Genomic DNA, 13665 nt, shown 5'->3' with positions numbered 1-13665 from the left:
TGAGTCTGACTGGATAGCAAATTTCAGGCTTTGGTAGGAAACTTGTGACAGGTGTCAGATTTGAATATGCATTTGTGCCTGTGCAGACTTTTAACTCAACGCCTTTTTTCAGCCACAAAATCCATATTAAAAAAAAACCCACACACACTCTGGTCGCCGACATTGTCTCTAGCCTTCACTTGTTTGGTGGATCAAACAAGTGAAGGCGACGCTCTTCATGCTTGTGTCAAAATGCTTCTAAAAGGAGGGCAAACTCTGTTTATGTTTTGAGGCACAACATTTGTACACTATTTATTTCCAGCAGTTTATGTTAAACACACACACAAATGAGAAAACTGCAAATGGATATTTTCAGCTGGCAGTGAGACCCATCTGAAAACATTAATCACACCATTTGGCTTCATGGAGATACTGAAAATATGCTCTCAATTATATATACTAGAGAGCACATCAGGTCACCTAATTCGAGTCTGTTAGGCTGTGCTTTAACCCGTGTAAATGTTTCGCCTATTTAGTGTGATAACGGGTGCATAAACAGGTTCATGCAGTGGAATAACACCACTGCAGATTAAAAAAAACCCTGCTTATTCTTTTGTATCTGCTGTGTTTAGTATTTTTTTTCCTGAGAATACACAGTATGAATTTAAAAAAAAAATCCCTATACATATTTACTTTAAAATGACTGCTGCAGTAAACTGCAGTCATTAAAGTGTTTTTTCCTGCCACAGCCACTGATGCCAGCTTTTGTGCTTCTGTGTTGCAGTTACACCACCACATTCAGGACCACCAGATGAAGATACATTTGGGGTGAGTTTTCTCCTTAATGATGTTAATGAAACAGCTGCTAAAGATGGGGCCCCCGGTCTCAGCAGAAAGCTGATGTGTGTTTCAACACAAGCATAAACTACTTTTTATTTGTCAAAGACCCCTTGCAGGGCTGTTTGCTTGCCTTGACATGCAGCGCTGAGCTTCAAAGGCTACAACACAGCAAACAATGTTACAGTCGGAGTTATATGTTTGGACTTTAATGATGCTGATGATGGTATCCTGCAGTGGATGATGCTGTTTTGAAATGTTATTTAATGTGGGAATTTTGTACAGTTTCTGAAACCAATGCTGGTGAGTTATTCCACTGGATTTCAATAATGTGCTTTTAATAGACTTTTTTAATAGCACACATGTTGACATGTGCTAGCAGAAACTCCAATAACATCAATAATGGCTGCTGTTATTGAGGTGGAAAGTTTCCGGGACTTGTACATCCATGCTTCCCTGTCATATCCTAATGGAAGCGACACACTGTTAGTGGTAATTATGCCCATGCTTTTCCTGCAATGACCAGCTGAAATATCTGTAATCAAAAAAACTCTGCAGTAACATTACAGCGTCTCTGCTGCTACATCTGCTAGCTGCCAAATTTGCAACTGATGCTGTTTTAGAATTTTTGCTTAATGTAAATTAATAAAACTAGAAAAATATTTGGTCCCTAGCTATAGACTTAATGTTACAGTTATTAGGCTGAAGCTGTACTACTGGGGCTGTTAAAAAAACATACCATCCATAGAAATACCCTCAGAACTTTTTTTTGCTCTACTCGCTTAAGTTGCTCTTTCCTTAAATATAAATACAAGACAAAAGTCTGGGAAATTGCAGTTCCTACAACTTTATAACAGTCAACAGTTTTGGTCACTGTAGATTGTTTCTTCTGTCATAACAACTACATGGGGGTGAAATTTGTTATAGCTCGCCCTTTTACGTTTTAGTAATATTTTTTTATTGATATTATTATCATTATTATTCTTTTTATTAATTTTCATTAAAGCTTGATGTTTTGCATATTGATGATTAGGCTACTTTGAGTGACAGGTATAGGCAGCGCCTCCGCTAGTGTTTGTGGCGTTGCTCCCTTTACCAGTATTTTTATTGCATATTGTTATCTGACAGACACAATGACTTGGTACACAGTTAATTGTACTAAAAGCCAGTCTATGCTCCAGTTTTGATGAGTGAAATTACAACATTCTCTTTGCATATTAATATGTACTAATTAGCATGTATCAGTGTGACGTACCCAGAAATACTATGGATGCACCAGGCTACCAAGCTTACCCATACTGGGTGATAGTTCATCATATCACTCTCACCTCATATGGTCACTTCTGGCCAAAGGGATGAAATGGAGGTTTCATAGCCAATGGGTGTTGCACGTTGGCGCACAGTTTTCAGTACTTAAATTATCCGACAGTGTTCATATAAATACATAATTATATGCAATGTAACAGGAGTTTTATTTTGGTTCTGTGTCAGTGTAGTTATATACCTTTTATCTACCTAATAACGTTATACTGGAGTTTAGAGCATTCAACACAACTCTTTGTGGGATTATTTTGACTACAGATAACAGTGCTGGGCTACCTAAATATTGAATTTGCCATACAAAAACTACAGTATCTTAATTAACATATTAAAATGATTAAGTTTCAAAAATTCTAGTTCTGTTTAAATGGCATAATATGAATAAACATGGATGAATTGACCTTGAGTTAAATTGCTTAACCAGACTGTAAACTGTAACTGAGTAATGTCAGATTTTCACTGCAAAATACAAAATGGAATCATCAAACAATTACTTTTTTTAAAATGATAGATCCATAGCAGCAAAAATCAAATATTGTGTGTGGTTCTTATCATCATCACCTGTAGGTGACGATAAACCCATAAAAAGAAGTTGTGTGCTGTATTTTTAAACATCCTGGTTTATTCAGTTTAAATCAAAAATAGCAGGGTTTGTGGAGGAGGATAAGCAGCAGCAGTCACTTAGAGTCACATCATACAGTAAGTCTGGCTGTAGATGAGAATCATATTTAAATTACATTCTGTCAACCAGAACACATCACAAACAAGACAGATTTTAACTTTCTTCCACACTGGTGTAATCTACGAGAAAGCAGTTGTCAAAATTTAGTCCCTTAAACTCTGTTTAAGGTGATCAGAAATTTGGAAAGGATTATGATGTGAACACATTCCTCTGATGGCTGCGTGAATCTGACACAGCATCTCATTTCTGCAGGTTTCCATTGCTGTGGGTTTGGCGGGCTTTGCTTGCGTCCTCCTCCTAGTCCTTTTTGTTCTCATCAACAAATACGGCCGGCGCTCCAAATTCGGTATGAAAGGTAAGTCTACACAGATAGTCAGACAAGCAGATCGTCAGGCAGACAGTTAGCTTTGTTTTTCGCCTTTCTGGCAATTGCATCATTGTGCAGAATCCATTCCCCCAGCTAATCTTCTCTTCAGTACGTTTGTTCGCTAGAAAATGTACATGTGCGGTTACTGTAGAAGTCCTACTTTTTACTGCATGTTTACTGAACCACTGCTGCTCTTTAGTCATATCCTCAAGAGAACTCATTTAGAACAATAATGCTTTTTTGTCCCTTTGGAATCGGATATAAATGGTCTTTGTGATTGTTTTGTGTTACTGTATGCAACATGCATACATGCTATCTATAAATATCTGCACATAAAGACAAATCAATATCTGTGCTAGAGGAGAGTACACTTGTCATCGTGATACTGTGCACAGGCCTTATACAAATAGGTAAAAAATTTAAAAAAACAAAAACGAACATGAATCGTCTTAATAAAGTGTTGCCAGAACAGCTTCAGTGCTTCTCGTGATTGAGCCTTCAGGACTATACTGGACGGACTGAACATAGTTCTTCTAAAAGGATATCCTCTCATTTAGTGTTTTGATGACAGTAGTGGAGAGAGCCGTCTAACACACTGGCCCAGAATCTCCCACAGGAGTTCAGCTGGGTTGAGGTCTTGTGACAGGGAATGCTATAGCGTATGAGCCACATCATTTTCATCAACAGCATTGTCATCCTGGAAAAGACCTCTCCCATTAGAATAGAAATGTTTCATCACCCTGAACAACTTTGTAATGACCCTTCCTTCTAACAAGACAAGTGGGCCCAAGGCATGGAACCAAAATGCCCCCACGGAAACCACCATAGGGCTCAAGCATTCGAGTTTTTCCCATAATTTGAGACCCGTCTGTATATTCGCTGCCTGCTATGTAGGGCGATCACAGAAGGGCTCATGAATTAATTAATGGACTTGGGGCTGTCGATCATGATGAGGAATTCAATAGGATTAATGTGGCTTTTGTGCATGCTGAGCTTTCACTTTGGTTCAGCTCCAGGTTTGCTTATCTCTTCAGCGTTGGCGTCGTAGAAGAGGAAAAAGGCGCCTTAGTGATGATCAAGGTGTATAGAGCAGTTCAGAGAGGAGAGGAGGGGGCGGCAGTGGCTCAGGTCCCGCTGGTCCAGGTTCAAGCGTTGACCTGCCCAGGAGCCAACCACATCTCCTGACCAGTTTATGGGCTGAGCATTTGCATGTGTTTGGTGGTTTGTGGTGGGTGATTTTTGTGTATGACTCAGAACAGACACAATTCCTGAGTCACTTTATGACAAGGTGTGCACATTCCATATCCAGATTTTTTTCGTTTCTGTCAGCTTCTAACACTTGTCCCTTTTCCTTCTTTAATCCAAATATTTTCTAATTACATATGATCATGACCCGCACCTCAGACCATGCATGTTCTTCATACGTACTGTAAGTACAGTGTATAGTGTAAGTAGCATTAGCCACTTCCACCTTTTAATTAAGCACTTTACAGGATTAGAGTTCGTTACTTACCACGGTAAAGAACTCTCTGCTGCAATTATTTTGAGGATGGCAATTATTGCATTGGCCTAAAGCTGGCTCTAATCAAGGATGAGTCTCAGAGTTAATGAGGCTTTATAGACATGTTTGTAATGTCATAGGGACTTTTTATTTTTATTTTTAGCTTTGCTAACAAACATGTTTATGGAATAAAAGCAAAAGCAATTCTTTTTTTATGCAGCATAACAGCAGTTGGACCTTCTGCATTTGTCCATAAGAGATAAGATTTCATTGATGCTACAGCTGCTTGTTAAAGAAGCGTCTGCTTTACTATAACTTTCTCATGTCTTTATTCAGTAGGTGGAAATGTATTTTACACCCAGCAGACCTGTGTGATATTTATTTACGCCCCCAACTATGAGTTGCTATTGTCATTTTTATTTGATTCACAACTTAATATATGCAGCATCAGAAAATCAATATAAATCTGAGTGGAGAACTCACTGCTAGAGATCTGGTTTACAATGTTACCTTTATTTTATACCTACTATCTATTAAAAGGAGAGGCAGTGCTTCACGTTGTTGTCAACACTTAGAGGTTAGCGTGTCTCGATGCTCAACTCTTTGCAAAAGGTTGCTCAAATTCAGTTTTAGTCCTTTCCAAGGAGAAGCGGAAAGGTAATTCTTGATGGGAAGGTACAGACTTCTGCTCAGGGTTTTTTTTTTCTTTAAATCACTAAGTGCCATGCAATTCTCCATCAACACTTACTGCTTCATGCCGTATGTTAAGATTGCCCGCTTTGCTCCAAGACACATTTCTCAACAATTTCTGTTCAGACACATGAAAAGCATTTCTCATAGATTTTTCTCTTGTCAGAATGTTTCCTAGAGTAATTTGAGTTTAGCTGCCTCATTCAAGATAACAAATAGTTTTATAAATGACTGTAATAGTGCGGGAAAAATGAGCACTTTGAAGCTTGAGCAAATCACCAAGTTGAACCATTAGCATTACTGAAATATACTAGTCTCTTGCATAAATGTCAGCACCATGTAAGGATGTGTAGATCTCAGTTCCTGTATGTGGTCCTGTGCTGTACTGCGCTCATTTGTTTGTTCTTGCATTTACTTTAGTTTCACTTTAAAACATTAACCTGTTCCTGGCTGGGCAGGTAGGTGGACAAGGAGCAGTATTGTGGAAATATGTGTATGTGTGTATATATATGTAAGATATCTGAAAACACAGCAGACGTGCAATGAAACAGTAGTAACCAGCTTTGCAGCCAATACTGCAGAGATAAGAGAAAATGTCTAGAGACAACCCACTGCCCAACCCACTGTCTGCTTTTCCACAGTGCCAGTAACAGTTGTCATTTGTAGATGATTCAGGATTCTGTTGCCTTGTCAGCATATTGGAGCCATAATGGAGACTTTAGAGATTCCCAGTCATCAACACGTCACAGAAAGAGGACTAACAAAGCTGTAAAACTGACAAAAGCTCATGAACATTACAAGTGACATAGCAATGCCAGCCGAGTGTCTCTCATCAGCTTAACTATGCAGTGTATTGATGAGGACTTCAGGGTTCAGCAGGTGAGTTTGATGATGTGCTTCAGCAACAAAAACATTCAAGGTCATGAGTGTGAATGCAATAGCAAAATTGTGCATATTTATTTTGTTACAGTCAGGGAGTGAGGAAAAAACATTGAAATATCTGGGGAAAAAAAAGCTTTTGATAAAATAGCAGTGCATTATTCTGCTGTGCTCACATCTAGAGCTGTGTGTCTGAGATGAACATATTAAGGCTTAAGGCCTTTTTTGACATCATTAAAGGCAGGAGAAAAAAAGCATTTTGCCACCTGCATTTTTTTCCACAGTTAATTTGAGCATTCACTATAACTCCAACATAAATATACGCAACGTTGATGTAGTTCAGTGGAAATAAGAGATACTACCGTCTCCACTGTCGGTGTGTGAATGAGTCAGGCTATACGTACGACTTAAAGATAGGTGATGTGAGTGTGGACTCTTTCAAGACTTCATGCTGTTCTGTACTAAAGCCCCTGATGTGACCACATTGTGTGTATTTTCCCCTCCCACACTTGTTCTGAAGAATCAGCTGGAAGGCTTGAAGAAGTCATTACCTTTGGATGGAGCCATAATGGATTTTAGCTCCACTAAATCACTGTGGCTCTTTTGGTAGTTGGAGTTTGATCACTGACCGTTTCTGGGCATCCAATAAAAAGTTTATTTTTTTCCTTTTTATGTGTTTGGAGTATGTGTATCTGTGTGTTTGTGACACAGTCAGTTGATTTGCTGGTATGTCAAGGCTTAACGCCAGCTCCGTCCACTGGCTGCCCTGCATTTATAGCTCTGACTGATACACAGCTGTTTGGTTTATGTGGTTGTAATCGTGGTTATATGAAAGATACTTTACACACGTGTGTGTGTGTGTGTGTGTGTGTGTGTGTGTGTGCAGTAGCGGTTTTAGATACGGGCGACACGGGCGGTTGCCCGGGGCGGCATCGTGATGGGGGGCGGCATCGTGATGGGGGGCGGCATCACGGGCATCGGCAAAAAAAAAAAAAAAAATGCTCGTACTCATGCTGCCCCGACGGCAGCCAGCGCATATTGGGAATGTCATAGGCACCGATCGGTTTCTATCGCCCATTTGCTGGGAGTAAGGGCGCCCTCCGTTTGCGGGTGCGCCTGCTGCTTGCGGCACAGGGAGGAGAGGGCGGGCGGCGGGGATTCTCTGGCTGGCTGGAGCAGCATCTAATAACCAACTCGCAAAATAAAACAAAATAAAAACAAAACAACAAACACGAAAACACCAGACATTATGATACAGACTTATAATTTGCACCGATGTTTTTTCGAAATTCTATACACGAAAACTGAGCGCGAGAGCCCTCGAAAGCGCCTGCGCTGCTGAAGTCAAAGTAAACTTTATTGTCATCTCCGCTACATATACAGTCCAGTATATAGAGAGACAAACGACGAGGCTCCAGTTACAGCAGTGCAAATAAACGAACAATAAATATAGTAGAGTAAGAAAATAAATATACACTTTAGGACTCGGGGTAAAGGGATCAATAACAATTTAAAATTTATAATTTACAGTTTGATGATTTAAAGTCTCACACATAACCTGTCGAAAGGGGAGGGAGACCTGCTGCTTCCAAAGAGAGCACATTTCATTCATAATGTTGTAAATCCAAGCCCATTATGTATTCATGATTTGAATCCTGGGTTGTGTGAAATCCCAGAAATACACCCTAGACAAAGTTAATCTGTGAACTAAGGTGTAGGTCTATTAGGTTATGTTGTGGTGATCCTCGGGTTGAGGGATGGGTGTTCATACTGGAGTGCAAAATTAAAACCAATGGAAGATGGACAAGAAAAGTTCAAAGCCATCAGGTGCTCAGTTTAGAAAAAAGAGAAAAGAAGAAGAGAAGAAACAAACAAATGAGACAGGTAAACAGATGTGTCATTGGATAATGGCAGGTCATCCTGAAACAATCAGAATCAGAATACTTTATTAATCCCTAAGGAAATAATGTGGGTTACAGTTGCCCCAAGAAGAAATGGTAAAAATAGTAACAGTAACGGACTAAACTCCAAACAATACATTATGTTACAGATTTTAATATTAATAAGTCATTGTCAATTGTTGATTTGTCCTGTTCTCATTGTATGACGAATTATGATGGCTGTTTGGTAGCCGTTTGCATACTATGCATACTCTCTCTCTCTTATATGTGTGTGTGACAACAGTTTTATGTTAATGTACAATCCTTAACATGTTTTGTGTGTGTGTGTGTGTGGGGGGGCGCCAGAGGGAGTGTTCGCCCAGGGCGCCAAACAGGCTAGGACCGCCACTGTGTGTGTGTGTGTGTGTGTGTGTGTGTGTGTGTGTGTGTGCGCGCATATCTACTCATACTGTAGATAACCTGTTGCTTTAATCAATATGTTGTCAACTCACCTCCCAGCTAAAACATCTTGCAGCCTAAGCATCAGGCTCATCTTTCAAATTGTGACTCACACCAGTGGGCTTTGAAGTGTCTTTCACGCAGATTTTTGTCAGCAGGGAATCAATAATGCTTCTTTAGAAAAAGACACTCAGCATGTCAGTAATAAGTATTGAGCTCCCCTGTCATCTTTTCTTATGTTCTGGGGGGAATTACCCCACCCCTGCTGCTGGAAATGCAGCCAATATACAACAAAATGTATATCATTTTGTCACCTTCCCTATCTTTTCAATAAAACCTTGTGAGTCGTAAAGGAGGAGTGCAGTAGACTGGCCTTATTAAACTGGCTGCAGAACCATGAAACTTTGCAAATTAAACTCAAGTAAAAATATTTTTGCATCTAACATTGATCCCAGTAGTTAAACCTCGGTTGGGGATTCGTTAACAAGCTTAAAAATTCTAAAAATCCATTATTGTGAATAGCCTTCATATGCTCCTCCTTGTGTTCTCACTCACATTTTTTGTCGTCATTACAATAGAGTAACATATCCAGTTCTGAATTTTCTAAATCAAATAGTTTCAAGCCAATTCCGAGGGTCCCGGCGGACTTTGGGAATCAATGCCTCATTCTGCTGCACATATCCGAGCTCATCCACAATAGCTGCTGGCAGTTGCTATGTGTTTACACAATGAGCAAATGATACAGGCACTATTTTTGGCCTCATTTCACTACAGAGATTTGATTGGAAATATACAGTGAAGGAACAAACATGTCAGGGGAAAGTGACAAATGATGAGTGAGGTGTTTATACATCAGCACTGCAGAGACTGATGTTTCTTAATAAACTATGAGAAACTTGTTCGGTCTGCTATTTTTAGTTTATCACCTACAGTGCACTCACATAGCTTTATATACACCTTTTTGTTATTTGTCATATCGATAGAACAAAGTGATTTTCGTTTTGTTTACCACTCACAACCATCTTTTTTTTCCTGTTTCACCTCTAATACAACACAGTCACTTTATGCTTAGTTTTTATTGTACAGTAACTTTTATTTTTAGCAATTAGGTCCATTTGAAATTAGGCATCTCAATTTAACACTTAACATACTACAGCATCTAGTATATTTAAATATCAGGAAAAGCTTCATTATTATTGTTATTATTATTATTGTAATTTTGTTGAAACATGTAGACTTCAGTTATTCTTTATTAATTATACATAAAGTGTATCCAAGATATAAATAGAGTTTGGAGGAAGAGTGAAGAGATACACAATCCTTAGTCCTTAAGGTCCAGTCTGAAGTTTCTAGTCTGTGACAATTTGAGGTGCCATGCCATCTGCTGGTGTTGTTGGTGGTGGGTCCGCTGTGTTTTATCAAGCCCAGAGTCAACAGAGCCATCTCCCAGGAGAGGCAGATTTGAATGTTTCATGCAGATTTGGTTTTCCAGCAGGACTTAGCAACTGCCCACCGCGCCAAAACTACTACCTAATGGTTTGCTCACCATATTATTACTGTGCATGACTGGCCAGGCAACTCGTCTGGCCTTAACCCCACAGAGAATCTATGAGGTATTGTCAAAAGGAAGATGAGACACACGTGATCCAAAACACCACTATGAACACAACCTGGGCTTCAACACATCAGGAGTATCAGAATGTGATTGCCTTCAACTGATGCAGTAACTGCCAGTAAAGAAGCCCCAGTCAAGTATTAACTATGTGAAATGAATACTTTTAAGAAGCTAGAGTTTCTGTGCTGCAAATCCTTTTTGAAATATTCTAATAATCAGAGATTCTGAACTTTACATTTTTATTAGCTCTAAGTTGTAATCATCCAAAGCAAAAATATTTGCCTTATAGATGAGGAATAGACAATATCTGAAAGTTTACCTTTTGAATAAAAAAAATACAATATTCAGATTCTTTACTGATATATTGCACATTTAGTAAAAAGCAAAGAAGTTTTAGAAACACAGCAGCTTTAAAAACACTATAGGTACGTGCACCAGTACTAGTTTATGTTGCTGAACTTGTAGACTTTTCTCTGTCCATAATTCAACAAAATAACCTTGAAGCCATGAATTCACACTGCTCTGACCCTTTGTCGTGGTCATCAGAAACATTGAGACTTGATTTTGGCTGTTGCAATTTCTATGTAAATAACAACCTTTGGTTTGCACTGGACCTGGTTTGATGCCCAGAGTTGCAGCGTATTGGCAGCACCACCTTAGATTGAAGTGATCAGGAGCAACTTCGGTTTCCGTTTCTTGGCTAAGTGCATTTCAGCACATAGTGAGGCTGGAGCTTGAACAGGGGTTGAACATCCTGCAATTAGTGGACAGCTAGATCTACTACTCGAGCCATGATTGCCTTCACATAGGTGTGGCATAAATAGCGCTAACAAGGAAGGTAAATTAAATTTACTATACTGTGACAGCATCCTGTTAGGGTCTTATTAATGTAACTCCCTAACCACAAACACATAGTGGAGCTATGTGTGTGGGGAAAGTCACTGCCTGTTCCTTTCACAGAAGCTGCAAAGGTTCAAGACAGAGGCTTGGGAGAGCAGCATGCGAGCTAACCATCAATCATGGCTGTCAATCATTGCAATCATCAACCATTGGCTTCAGCCTCCAGCCATGGAAGGTGCCACTTGGTATAGATACTAAAACGAGACTTGAATATGTAACTATAGTTGTGTGAATTGTGACTGTCAGATGTTATATCCAGACATCAAAATGATCAGTGGTGTGGGTGGTCGGGGATGGGATGTTGCTGATGTTGGCTGTCAGGAAATGTTTTTTCTGAATCTGTGAAGCGTGCATATTCAAAAAAATCATGGTGTTAATTTGACCTCCACAAACTGGATGAATTCCAGGTCACACCATACATCAGCATGACTGACCCGCCAATTCACTCCCCCGCTGGCATGCTGTCACGCTGAGCTTAATGTTTCAGTTTGCACACCTTACTTTACTCTGCTGCTCTTCTTTCTGTTTTAAGGAGCGTGTTAACTCCTTCCTCTCTCTCTTACACCCACACTTTATCGTGATGACAACGTATGTTCCTGGCAACTAATTTGCTAGTTGCTTAAACAAGAGAAAAAAACTAGTCGACTCGTCTAAAGGACAGAAAACCCACTGAAATCTTTTAAAACTGAGACTTTAAATAGATGAAATTAAACATAAAATACAATCAAATTAATATTTGTGTGTATTTTATGAACTATACAAAACTGTCAGTAATGTTTTAAGTGATGCTCGAATGTACTTCACTTTCCACTGTTTATAATGTTGCAAATGCACACGGTGTCAGATTAGTTTGCAGAGTTTTCCTAACCTTGGCAACAGCATCCACAGAACATGTATGCAGTTGTACATTAATATGAGAAGAGTAATGCATTCAGTACATTTCTGGCACCAAGTAGCAAAGGCAGCAGCATGTGAACGTCTAGTCGACTAGTCATGCATATTCCTAACATCAACTGCACTGAAGACTTCATGTGTGTATTTAATTTTAGCCTATTTTCCATATGCATTTATCAGTGATTTATGGTCATGCAGCTGATGTCAAGAAAGCATCCAGTGCTTGGGCACAGTTAGTGATCACACCAGATGCTAGTTATCCTCAAATTTTCAGCCGTGCCTGAACATGACACACAGAGATCACAGCAGTCAAAAGAGCTGGACTTCTGAGGTCAAATGTGCTTGGTAAACTCTGAGAGATATTTTATTTTGGTTGCATGAGATTATTTGCTCTTTTCTAAAGCTTGTGTGATCGTATTGATTTTTTGAACTGTCTCCAAAATGAATGTTTTGGGTTCAGACATTCAGACAAAACAAGCAATAAATCTCTTGGAAATTGTGATTTCTCACAGTTTACTGATATTTGTTTAGCCAGAGGTTCATTGATAAGTTGACAAAGTGACTCTGATCTAGAGTAAAAGCAGGGTAATCACAGAATTTTTGGTTTTCAGTAAGTGTCCTCTTTCATTCAAAGTTATATGATTAACACAAGGCCAGCCATTTAAGACGAGCAACATACTACAGTTTCTGGATAAACTACCTCTGTTAATATAAAGCAATTGTAAATGATGTCCTAAACGAATGACTGTCCCATCAATGCTTAAAAAAACAAGACATCCAAGTGACATGAAGCATAACTAGTGGGAACGGGCAGCTTGCTACCTCTGAATCAGTCAGTAACAGTCTCCGCATGTAAGCAAATTTATCTGTTCAGTTAGCACTACTACTCACAGTGTTCAGATAGTATTTCAGTCATTATCTCATTGTGAGAACTAAACCTGTGACATTTTTCAGACTTTTTGCCCGTCCGCTCTCTAAACAGTTTTCAGGGTTTTTAGATGGGCAGATAGACAAGTACATAAATCACAGAGACGCCCGCGAACTCACTGACGTGCACACCGACACTGAAGTACACACATTCACACACAAACCGTACCCCGCGGCCTGCCAGCCTCTGTGATCCACACGTGTGTGTCAGGGTGACTTACCCTCCTCTCCGCTACATTACCTGAACCAGGCCTGGGGATGATCAACCCACACACACACACACACACACGCACGCACGCACGCACGCACGCACGCACACACACACAGAAGTATTTACTGCATCACTGCCTCACTCGGCCTCCAGTGACCAGATTGAGCTCTGCTGCTAAGCAGTGAGACATGCCCGTCTAAAGACAGATAGACACTCTGTGTGTCTGTGAGGAAAACAACTTTCAATTAAAAGTTCTGTACTTGTCTTCCTGAACATTAAAGGAACTTAAATGGACCATTTTTCTTTCAAATTTAATGAACAGCACTGCAAAGTAGCTACATACATTTACTCCAGTAAACTTTATTCCTGCATTTGCTTTGTAGTTTCAATCTTCTCTTAATTTCAAAGGGATTTTTTTTTCTTTAGTCCATTTAATGGCCAGCTACTCATCAGATAAAAACTTAGAGATTAAAATCTTTTATATAGAGAGATCAAATGTTTCATCACTTTAATACACAAGTAAA

The 13665-nt window shown here is 39.5% G+C and overlaps 1 protein-coding gene across 4 annotated transcripts in view; it reads left to right on the top strand.

Annotated features, from left to right (window-relative positions):
- The window catches only part of ntrk3b (neurotrophic tyrosine kinase, receptor, type 3b), a 216016-nt gene that overhangs the window by 117219 nt on the left and 85132 nt on the right, over nucleotides 1-13665 (top strand). For all 4 annotated transcript variants that reach the window (XM_039613117.1, XM_039613122.1, XM_039613129.1 and 1 more), the window contains 2 exons: nucleotides 764-807; nucleotides 3071-3173. In XM_039613117.1, the coding sequence (XP_039469051.1) occupies nucleotides 764-807; nucleotides 3071-3173 (147 nt within the window). The remainder of the gene's footprint in view (nucleotides 1-763; nucleotides 808-3070; nucleotides 3174-13665) is intronic.

Source organism: Oreochromis aureus, linkage group 1, assembly GCF_013358895.1.
Source record: "Oreochromis aureus strain Israel breed Guangdong linkage group 1, ZZ_aureus, whole genome shotgun sequence".
NCBI lineage: Eukaryota > Metazoa > Chordata > Actinopteri > Cichliformes > Cichlidae > Oreochromis > Oreochromis aureus.
The sequence above is the reverse complement of the archived record's forward strand: the minus strand, read 5'-3'. Positions and strand labels throughout refer to the sequence as shown.